Source organism: Mastigoproctus giganteus, chromosome 14 (assembly GCF_048544385.1).
Source record: "Mastigoproctus giganteus isolate SK-2022 chromosome 14, ASM4854438v1, whole genome shotgun sequence".
NCBI classification, from domain to species: domain Eukaryota; kingdom Metazoa; phylum Arthropoda; class Arachnida; order Uropygi; family Thelyphonidae; genus Mastigoproctus; species Mastigoproctus giganteus.
The window spans coordinates 4893358-4905522 of NC_143588.1; the positions used below are offsets into that span (position 1 = coordinate 4893358).

The following is a 12165-nucleotide window of genomic DNA, read 5'->3' on the forward strand; positions in this document are numbered from 1 at the left end:
CATCCATTTAGGCCTAAACCTTGAACAATATTTCTTAGTTGGTATGTAAAGTCTTTAACCAGTGCCTCCATTAATTTTCCTGGAACCGAAGTTAAACTAACAGGTCTATAATTACTTGTGTCAGCCTTTGATCCTCCTTTGTGAATTGGGGTTACATTTGCACATCTCCAGTCTATGGGTACCTCCCCTGAGTCCAAAGAAGTTCTCATAATTATGGCTAGGGGTTTTCTTATTTCCTTTGCTGCCTCCTTTAATATAACTGGATAGATCCCATCCACCCCGGGTGCCTTTTTTATGTTTATCCTCAACAATTTCTCCTCCACTTTCCTCTCAGTTATTACAAAATCATCTAGCTCACTGCCAATGTTTACTTCACCTACGACATTCCCCTTCCTGAATAACTCCTCATGTGTGAATGTAGATGCAAAATACTTGTTTAGATTGTTAGCCACCTGAGCAGGATCCTCAACTGTTGAACCATCAACATCCAGTGGACCAATCTGATTCATTTCTTTCCTTCTTGAGTTTACATAAGTAAAGAACTCTTTTCTGTTTTTCTTTGCATCCTTTGCCAAGGATTTCTCATAATCTGCCTTTGCCTGCCTCCTTTGTGACTTGGTTACAGACCAACTTATATCTATCATAGGCTTCCATGTCACCCATTAATTTGTATGTATCCCATTCATTTTTCTTCTCTGCCATATGTCTCATTAGTTCATCTGACAACCATTTAGGCCTAACGATATTTCTTGGTTGGTATGTAAAGCCTGGTAGCTTCCAAGATTAGTTCCTTGAATGCTTCCCATTTTGAATTTGCTGTTGGTAACATCATCAGTTGGTCCCACTGTATAGAATTTAAATACTGTCTCAGACCATCATAGTCGCCTTTACGATAGCAAAAACCCTTCCCTTTACCTCTGATGGTAGTTACCTCCTTGAGTAAATCCCACTTCAGCACACTGTGATCACTGCCACCTAGTGGTGCCTTTATCTGCAGATTCTTAATGCATGAAGAATCACTACTGATAATTAAATCAAGAGTATGACTCCCTCTAGTTGCCTCCCGAACATGCTGGTGTAGAAAACAATCATCCAATACATCCACAAAAGCCTTGCTAGTGTGTGAGTGACCAACCCACAAATTCCAGTCAATATCTGGGAAATTAGAATCCCCCATTATAAGACTCCCTGATTTACTGGCCCATTCTATTTCCCTGTACAGTATCTTATTATACTCATCAGAGTCATTAGGCCTATAGCACACTCCTACTCTCAATTTTGATTTACCTATGCTTATGTCACACCAAACTGACTCGACACTGCACTGTCCATCGATGTCGACTGGCTTCATTTCCTTGGATTTTATGTGTTTCTTAACTAATAGCATAACCCCTCCTCCCTTCCTATCCTGTCTATCCTTTCTGTAGACGTTGTACTCCCCAAATTCCAGTTCTGCATTCCTTATATCTGTGTGACACCAGGTCTCTGATATCCCAACAATATCTGCCTTTGATGTTTTGAGCAATACCTCAAATTCATCAAATTTATTTACTAAACTCCTAGCATTGGTGTACACGCAAGTATACATGCACCTGTTTCTATTCTTAGCTACCCTAACACAACCCATGTGTTTACTTGTACCGCAATGACTTCTAGTCTCTGAAATATCCTGCATCTTGTTTTTCATGCTTCTGCTCATTCCAATAGAAGCAGTGCAAGAATCTCTTTCACCTCTGCCAGTGGCTACTGTTAATCTATTAGTCTTTGTCTCCCCCCAAGCTAGCAGTTTTCCGACCCACCTAACACTGCCTCGATAGCATCAGCAAATATTCTTGCACCCTTTCTATTTAAGTGTATCCCTTCCCTGTAGAAGCAATCTCTCCTGTTAACAAGTACAGTCCAGGCTTATTGTGCAATATGGTGTCAGAGTAAAGAATAAAATTGTGAAGTGCACCACTTTGGACTATTCCTTCTTTTTATAATTAAATATTCTTTCTTGTAAAAGAAACAAAAAAAGAATAGTACTGTTATACAAGCTCTTCACAGCCAGAAGGCAATGGGTTGATTATCCAAAAAAAAAACCCATCCGAATAGTGTAGAATATGCTGTGCACTTGCTCTTAATTTTTTTTTTTTTTTTTTTTTTGTGTGCCTTTTAGAGGGTTATTATTTATTACTATTTTTTTATTTCTTCTTTTGTGGTGATTTCTGCTGTGATACTTTTCAAGTTTTTTTGAATCAGATTGATATTATTTGTGTTTCTATTACTGCAAATGGTGTATCTGTTACTTTTTTATTGCATAACATTGATTTTTATTTTTGCTTTACAGCATCAGACAACTATTTTGCATTGGGAACCATTACAGGAAGTTGTAGCAAAAAAGCAGTTGAATACTGATGCAGAAAATTTTGATTGGGAGGAATTAACTCCATCTTGTTCTGTTGAATATAAGGTGCACAGAAGCAACAGTTCAGGTAAGGATCAAATGATATATTTTAAAACTGACAGTTCTTCATTCCCACTTGTTTTGCTGTTATAGTCTACTTCCTCAAGTATATCTAAACCTTATCTTTCAGGCTTAGCTTATGTGTACATAGCTGCAAGCTCTCACAGTTTTTGAAGGAGAATCATCTTTTTGACTTATTTTGACCCCTTTTCTATGTCACTATTGTACTAGAGTTGGTATATAGACTTTCTTTGTCTTTTTGCAAAAATATAGTTTTCCTGCTTGCAAAAAATCGTAGAACCATTAAAATCAAATTTTTAAAAATTTTCTATGAATTTCAAATTTAGTTAATGAATATGACTGATATACACTTGAAGTTTTCCATAATTGTAAAAAAAACCAACTTTTATTCTGCAGGTTTCATTTACAATGTAATGAATATGATATTCCCTCAGTGATTATACCTGCAATGTTATAAGGCAGTAAGGATTAATAAAAGACCTTATGTTTACAGCAGGCCCTCATTATAATGTGGTTTGCTTTATGCTGATTCGCTATAATGCTGTTCTTATATTATAACCTGTATCTGACTGAAACGCTCTTTTACAGATTGCATTTTTCGCATATTTAACGAAATCGTTTCATTTAATGGAGTCGATAGCTTGAAAATGAATAGCAAAACAGCATTAAAATGTTTCACACACAGACTTGAGAAATTTTCTCACGCTCAGTGAAATTTTGTTGTACGCTAATTTAATTGCAGTACAGTGACTTGTTACATAGTTCCAAAATCAACATTTTTTTTTTTGATTTTGGAACTATGTAACATTTGTATTTATCCGAAGTCTAGTCATCACTTGGTACAGTGTTAGGCATCGTGCGTTTAGTTTAGTTTAGTTTACTCGGATAGTTTACTCGAACGTTGTATCATAATTAATGCAACCAATGCAGTTACATTTTCAAAGAGTTAATAATGGCAGATAAGAATGAAAAAGCAACAATGTCTGGATGCAGTACGAAGACTATTAATGTAAGAAAAAGACTGAATTTGAAAATTAAATTAGACATTTTGAAGCAAATCGATTCCGGTCAACAACAAGCGGATGCGTGTCATAATTTAGGACTGGCAAGTTTAACTGTAAGAACAATTATAAAAAATAAAGAATTAATTTTAGCAGCAGGAATGACAGCCATTTTACTGTCGTTTTAATTTTATTAGTTAAAGTCTCTCCTGAAATGGAGAGAATAACTAATTTTATTGAAGATAATATCCAATGCAGAATTCGGTTAAGTTAAATATTATAAAGAGGGAGAGAGAGAGAGAAAGAGAGATTAGCCTGTATGATGATCTGAAGAAAACTTGCCTAAAAAAAAAAAAAAAATGTGGAACCATTTAAAACTAGAAGGGCTGAATAGATTTTAATCCAGGGAGAAGCTGCAAATGCAGATCAAAGAGACGAAACTTTCAAAAATGAACTTATTAAAATTATTGAAGAAGGGTATTATGTGTTATGCTTCTCAACAAGTTTTTAACATAGATGAAGCAGGACTTTTTTTGGAAACGAATGCCTAAAAGAAATTTCATCTTGAAAGAATAAAAAAAAAACATGCCAGGTTTCAAAGCAGCGAAGGATCGGTTTACTTTATTGTTGGGTGGTAACGCTGCAGGGGATTTAAAATTAAAACCCCTTTTAGTTTACCAGGAAGAGGGCCAAAGTACAACCCAAAATCGACACATTTTTCATGATTAAAATCATCAATTAAAATCAATTTAGATCAATTAAATTCATGATTTTAATTGGAATTTTAAGTTTAATTTTGATACATAAGTAGTTATCACATAATTATATATGTATGTAATGCAGAATATTTTATATGTACAAATATTTGAATATTAACTATTTTGACCGACATTTGGGCATCTTTTCACCACCATTTATTATAGATTAGGAAATATCCTATGGCACCGACTGCAACTCACAAATACATATGTTACCTTATGGGAATGCGCTCGCTTAGTGCGGATTCACTTAGCACTCTGTTTTTCCGGAACGAATTATCAGCATTAAGCGGGGGGTCACATGTATTAAAAATTAATATATTTAAAGATTTATTTTCAAAGAAAATAAATTATTTAAACTCCCAATTCATGTTTCTATTATTGGCAACTTTATCAGCAACTTGCTTTGTCAATCCCAATTACAAAGATAAATGAGAGACAAGTGCAGAAACAATGTGTCAAACATGAAAACAGTTTGTGACAGTAAAACTTTACATTAAGGTGTTTTATACATATGGTAAAAAAAAAGTTAGTGCAAGTTAATAGGGTGTACTTGTTTAGGTAATTTGTGTGCTGATACAATCTTAACTTTGCACTTCAAATATTTAATATACTCCTGGCAGAAGCTGTATGACTTTATCAATAAATTTTGTAAAATGTGGACTTAGTTTGGCAGGCATTGATTTCTCTCATGAATTCTTAAAACCAAAACATATTTCCTTATCGCAGCTGAAAGTCTGTTAGCTCCAAACAGAATTCACAAAGAGCCAGTTGCCCACTGGATTATTGGAAGCTTTATGTTAAATATCATTTAATTTTAACTAAATATAATTGTATGTGTAGAATCAATTCATCAATCCGATAACATTATTTGGAGATCAAGTTCTTTTGAACCAAATTGATGAATTGATTTTGCAAAAAAAGTTTCCAGTGTTTCTCAATATCATTTGAAAGTAAAGAAATCATATTTTGCAGAGCAATTTTGTTAATTTCAATATGAGAACCTACCACATGCTATTATAAAAGAAGAATGAATTGTCGTGTAACGGTCCTTGGTCAGGAAATGAGAAGGGTACAAAGAAGCATGAAATATAAAAAGTTATTCAAAATCATTCTTGGCATTTTAATAATTCCTCATAGCAATGTCGAGTGTCAAAGAATATTCAACCAAGCAGGGTTAGGGGGGGACCTGAGTTCAGATCATCTCTTTTTCGTGTAGTTTTTGAAATATTCTTGAAGCCAAGAGTGAACAGCAGTGCCCTTGTTATGAATGAAACTTTGGCTCAATAATTCTGAAGATATGCAAAGTCTGCTGCTGTATTTTTCCTGAATCAATTATAATCAATTGATGTCTAACAGACAATCCAAACAGAAATCTACAGATAGAAAAATGTTAGTTAAACCATACTGTACTATAAATAATCCTATGGCTGTATTTTAAAATAAAATGTATATTTTATGGGCAAAATTTTAATTTATAGTGCACGTGGGCTTTTAAAAACCCTTCTGCTTTTCCTGAAAAATCTTCTGCTTTCAACATGTTTTTTTGGAACTCTCCAAAAAAAAGGAGTAGAAGCTCCTGTTTTTTTTGCCCATTTTGTCCAGAAAACAATTTTTTTCCTACCAGCCTATAAATGCTCAATATCCATCTTTTAAAAGTTAGAATTTTCCAGTTTTGTTTGTGGAAACATTTTTAGAGGTTATACCTTACTCAGTTTGGATGATTGGTCATTTAGCTTACCTAATCTTGCTTTTTCTCATTAAGCTCTGAAATTTTCAGATATATATTGGTAGGGTCACCACAAAAGAATGGCCTTGAGTGCCAAGCAATAGTTCCAAGCAATTTTCTTATTGCGATTTACTAGTGTCTTTCATATGCAATATTAACTTTTCATAACTTTTTTTTCACTTGCAATGTTACTGTTGACCACTCATGGCTCCCCCACTCTTCTGATTGTTTGGTCACTGTTTTCCACTGCTACTGCCTTCAAGCCAGGTATATCAGGCTTACTGTCCAATTTTGCAGATGATACAAAGGTTGGCAGGGTTGTTAATGACACTAAAGACAGTATGCTACTGCAACAGAATCTAGAAAAGTTAGGCAGATGGGCTGAAAAGTGACAACTGAAGTTTAACATTGACAAATGCAAAGTACTGCATATGGGTTTCAATAACCCAGGAGAAATGTACCAACTCCGTGGTACTACACTCAGGGAGGTGAAGAATGAAAAGGAACTGGGGGATAGTTGTGCAGTCAGATATGAAGTTCTCTGAGCAGTGCAGACATGCTGCCAGAGCAGGTCTTGAAGTTTTGTCAATGATATATAGAAATTTTGCTAGCAGAGACAAGGTGATTATCCCTTTGTATAAGGCAATGGTCGGGCCACTTCTTGAGTACTGTATACAGGTCTGGAGGCATCGTTTTAGGAAGGATGCAGAGTTGCTAGAATGAGTACAGAGAAGGGCAACAAGATTGATGAGAGGAACAAAGGAGTGCACTTATGAAGAAAGGCTTAAGTTCTGCAAGTTGCTGCATCTGGAGACTAGGCACCTGCGGGGTGATCTTTTTGAGGTGTATAAGGTCTTGAATGGTTTGAGCAGGCTCAATGTTGATGGGATATTTCTGCTTGCTCAGACTAAGAACCTGAGAGAGCATAGATTCAAATTGAGGAAAGACAATTGTAGAATAGATGTGTGGAAGTTTTCCTTTAGCAAGCGGGTAGTTGATTGCTGGAACAGACTTCCAGCAATCAACTACCCGCTGGGAGAAGTGTTTTTTTTTTTTTTTTTTTTTTTTTGGCTGATGCTGTATAAGCTTGCTTTCTTGCATCATATGCCTCAGCTAATGCTAATGTGGTGGTGTAGGAAACCTTGGTGGAAAGGGCTACCTCCTCAAGGGCTAAAAGGAGCAAAACATGGATTTTGATAGTCACTATCCAATTGAGCCTTGACCCTCATAATACTCTAAATGAAATGAGGCTGATCATGACACATCATACTTGAAAAGAATGAGTATTGCTGTGTGTCAGTACTGAAGTGCCCATCTTTCTTTATATTCCTGTCAAACATATGTATGAGTACTTTGTTCCCATTTCTCATATAGAAATAGTGAAAGACTTGGATCTGGTTATTTATTAATTAAAACTGAGTCTAAGCAATCTGAGATGCTACTGAAACTCACTCTTTGGTGGTATACCTGTGCAAGTTATTATTAGCCATATGGTGCAACAAAGCCTGAGGCTTTTGCTGCACCATCCAAAAAAATAATAATAATTCTGCGTTATCCTGAGAGGGCGTGTGCGTGTCAAAAGTAGAAGGGAATCACCAAGAATAGAAGAATGATGATATCCAGCTCAGGACCCTGGATGTGCCAAGCCCATGCTCACCAGATGTGAGCCCCTGAGCTTACCTCACATGTAACAGTAAATACCTCCAAAGGAGTAATTGGGACTTGATGAATGTCACAAATGATGAAGAATTAAGAGTCAAATGTTAAAAGACTGCATCATGTGGAAATCAGTTTTTAAGCCACAGTGGAAAAATCTTTTGTATAGCATTTTGTAATAAGGGCTAACAGAAACTTGGTGTCACCTAGAAATAGGGCGCAATGAGTTTTGCTGTGACATGCATTGAGGAAAGGGTGGGGAAGATAAGAGGGGTGAACGTTCATGTTTCTTATAAAAAGCGCCTTGAGCACAACGTTTCAACACCTTGAATGAAATATACCCAGATTCAGAATTTATTCATAATCTGTGTTCTGTGAGGTAGTTGGAAGCAAAGGGAAAAATGGGAGTTGGGAAGGGGGAATATACTATAGACCAGAAGGTTATGAAGAGTGTGCGAGATTCTACATGCAGATGGCATTGGTGAGCAAGTGTGAATGCAGTGTTATAGGTTATTTTAGTTTGCCCTTTGTTGATTGGAGAAAGTTGGAAAGAAACTTATAAAATAGACTTAGGAATAAAAATTCTTCCTGATAAAAACTCTGAATGATTTATGCATATAATATCTGTGCAAATTTTAAATTATTTTTTTTGGTTTACCTGAAATATGCAGAAATATGGTTAGTTTAAGCATTGGGTGCTATTATCTCTTTTGTGTAGTGTGCAGTCTTTTGTATTTGTTATTTTTGATTGCTTTCCACTTTGACTGGAAAGTAGATGACAGTGAATACTAAGATAATATGACTTGATGTATTGTTCTGTAGATGAGAAATAATTTGAAAAAATTTTGTTGGCTCAATATTTTATAAAATATAAAAGTTTTATTATGTTAACTCAGTAAATCAACATACTGTGATAGTAGAATTTAAATACTTTTTCTTCAGTGAATATAACTAATTTGCTGACTCACTGGTTAAATCACTATACATTTGTTTTAACAGATGCAGTTCAGTTACGGACTTCAGTAAAAATGCCATGTGCAGTGTTTTTTGATTTGAATGACCTTAGATCTTATAGATGTTCAGAAACACAAAATGATAAGGTGCAGTTGACCTTTATTTTGCACGATGGTACAACGCTCCCAACATTTTATATTGATTCTTTGGAATATCCAAATGTTATATTTATTCTGCAAAAGTATAGAAAGTTTATTAAGTAAGTAAACGTATGAAATTATTTTCTCATTTTTATTATTATATTTATTAGATGCTAGGAATTTTATTGAATATTTGTATAAAGGCAGGTCATGTAATAGGTAATGCATGTATATTTCTTCATATATCATTGCTGTAGCAGTTTATTCCCATTCACTCCTGAGCTTAAGGTTTTTGTATGAATTTTATGAGCAAAAAGAATTCTGATTGGAAGTGGAAGCTTTTCTTTTTCCCCTTTACCATTATCAACTTTCCTGGACATATTTTTTTTTTAAAACTTGGTGAATAAATAAAAAACAACAAATGATAGCATGGCTTTTTTTAGGTGGTTAAGAATTATTAATAACCCTCAAAGTTTGTTACACCTTTTTATGTAACAACTTTTTCAGCCTCTTTGATAGTTTTTCCCCTTCTCTTATGCCATGAAGCATGTGCTTATCTTTTGAGGTTATGGCACTTATTCCATCAAGACCCTTACATTTTAAAGTTATAGCTTTAGAGTGGTTTTTGCACCACTCTAAAGTAGTCCACCAGATCAAAACTTTTTGGTAATGCTTTAAGAGGCATCCAGGTCAGGTTGTAAATAAACTTGACTAAAGCTGTTACAGGAGTGAGTTCCAATAGTGTGAACACAAATCACCTTGTTCTCAAAAATGAGAATAGACTGACTTACACCACTATTAATCTCAACCCTCCATTTAATTCTTTGTAGTTATTCAACCCATCATCAATCATGTCAACTGCTGGAAAGAAAGTGTCAACAGTATCTGAATGAATATCTAGCTTGTGGTTTTATTGAAAGCTCATTCGACTCAAGACAGCCTATGCTTCTTATGTGTAATAGTTCTTTTCAAATGAGGCTATGAAACCATCAAGATTTAGATCACCTAAAAAGGAAACAACCTGATAAAGTTGGTAAACATATCGAATATCTTAAAAATTTAAAACAATTTTGAGCAGTGTAACACTGTTACTTCCTTATGTAGGAAGAACACACAAATAAATGATGATGATGAAATAATTGTCTTATAAAATTGCAGAAATCATTGCAAAAACTGGTAGCATTCATACAGTTGCTGAGACTGTTATATGATGTTAGAGACTGCAATTTCAACAGTGATGCCTCAAAATCCTTCCAGTATTTCAAACATTGCCATTGAGCAACAATTCAGTTTGAAAACGAATCGATGAAATGTCAGTTAACATTGAAGAGCAGCTAATTAATAAACTAAAAATGAGAAAATTTTCTATTCAGTTTGACGAACCCATAGTTACTGACAATAAGGCCCTTCTAATGTCGTGTGTTTGTTATTTCGATGATGATTGTAAATTGCAAGAGATGTTATTTGGAAACTATAGAAACTGACTGTACTGGAGCATCCATTTTTGCTGCTGTAAAAACATGATTTGATGAAAAACAAGTGCCATTGGAAAATTTGGTATCCTGTTCCACTGATGATGTTACCTCCACAGTTGGAAGACATAAGTTTTATAGCCCACCTAAAGGAAGTATGTCCCAAAGTGAAGTTCTTGCAATATACTGCATTGTGCACCGACGTCATCTGGTTGCAAAAAATGTTAGTCCAGTTCTTTATCAATCTCTCAGTATAGTTATTAAAACCATCAATAAAACATAGCAAATATGATTGTCTTTTCAGAAAATTTTGTGTTGTTAATGAAGAACAGTATGTGAGGCTTCTTTTACATACAGAAGTCAGATGACTTTCTAAAGGAAACTGTCTAACAAAATTTGTAAACCTTTTTGATACAATAATTAGTTTTTTAGAAAGTAAGGGACACACGGATTTAGCGAAGGAGATCAGCAAACACAAAAACAACTTATACTCTATGGCTTGGATTTTTCAAAAATTTAATGAAGTAGCACTTCAAGGAAAATTAATTACGGTTATGGACGCAAACATGTATTAAAATTCCAGTTTTTCAGCCTTCGCTGAAAAACTGGAGATATTTGAAAGAAATTTAATGTGAAAACAATTTCATGATGTGCAAGAGTTAGCTGAAATCAATGAACCTCATACAGAGAATGATCTTAAGAATTATTCAGATCATTTGTGTTCTTTAAAAGGTGAAATGAAAAATAGATTTTCCTTTTGAAGTTAAGCCATGGATGTTAGATCCAATTGGATGTGATTTTGGGTCTGCTAGTGAAGAAATAAAGTCATATGAAGAATGCAAATATAAATTTGAAAAAGGTGGAATGGCTGAGTTGTGGGGATCAAAAACAACTAAACATTCTTTATCCAACAATGTGGTCTGAAATGGCCGAAATACTTTGTTTTCCGACGTCTTATATCGGTGAAAATGGTTTTAGTTCATTAAATAAAATATTAACAAAGGAAAGAAACAGAATTGATATATGTTCAAGAGGTGACATTAGAATTTAACTTACTAGCATCATACCGAACATTGAACTTTTAGCTAAGAAGTATCAGGCTCAGGGATCCCATTCAATAAAAGGAGTAAGTATAAAGTATATTCTTGTTTAAAATTTCATGGGGGGGGGGGCAATTAGGAAAAAAAAATTGCCTAAAAAAGCCCTTTAGGCAGCAGTAATTAAAAAAAGATTGAGAAGCACTGGTTTATAAATATCCAGGATCAAGGTGATGGCCATGTTTTTTCAAAAACATGGTGTGATTCAGAAGTAATTTGTAGCTGAAGGGGAGAGAGTCAATGTTGTGTTTTCATTACAGATGCATCAAAGACTATTGAAGTGCATTTCATAGGTGAGGCTATGATTTAAAGAAAAAGGCAGCTGGTTCTTGTCTGTGAATTAATTTCTGAAGAAACACGGCATTGTACAGATCAGCCATCCATCCAACTCTCCCGATTTAGTGGACCACTGGACTTCTTTTTTTCCAAGGTGAAAACTGCTTTCAAAGAAAAGAGATTTTAGGATGTTGTAGTAGTTGTAGAGGCATATGATGCAAGAAAGCAAGCTTATGTAGCATCAGCCAAAAAAAAAAAAAAAAAAAACCAACAACTACCACCATTTTACATCCATTCCCTCTAAAATTTTGTCCAGTTCCTCCTTGAATTTATTCAATCTATCAACATCCACAATGACAGATGTCAGTTTGTTCCAGCAATCAACTACCTGCTGGCTAAAGACAAATTACTGCACATCTATTCTATAACTGTCTTTTCTCAATTTGAATTTATGCCCCCTCAGGTTCGTAATCTGAGCAGGAGGAAGAATCCCATCAGAATTGAGCCTGCTCAACCCATTCAAGGCCAATCAGACACTTCAATCAGATTTTTTTTTTTTTTTTTATGAAAACCCCAAACATGAGAGGTATTAGAACCTATAGTATTTGGTGCCAT

General features: G+C 34.7%; 1 protein-coding gene across 1 annotated transcript in view; it reads left to right on the forward strand.

The window, feature by feature from the left end:
- The window catches only part of Tbc1d15-17 (TBC1 domain family member 15/17), a 331818-nt gene that overhangs the window by 19318 nt on the left and 300335 nt on the right, over positions 1-12165 (forward strand). Inside the window, exons 3-4 of the mRNA XM_090389001.1 lie at positions 2330-2474; positions 8611-8824. Of these exons, the coding sequence (XP_090245127.1) occupies positions 2330-2474; positions 8611-8824 (359 nt within the window). The remainder of the gene's footprint in view (positions 1-2329; positions 2475-8610; positions 8825-12165) is intronic.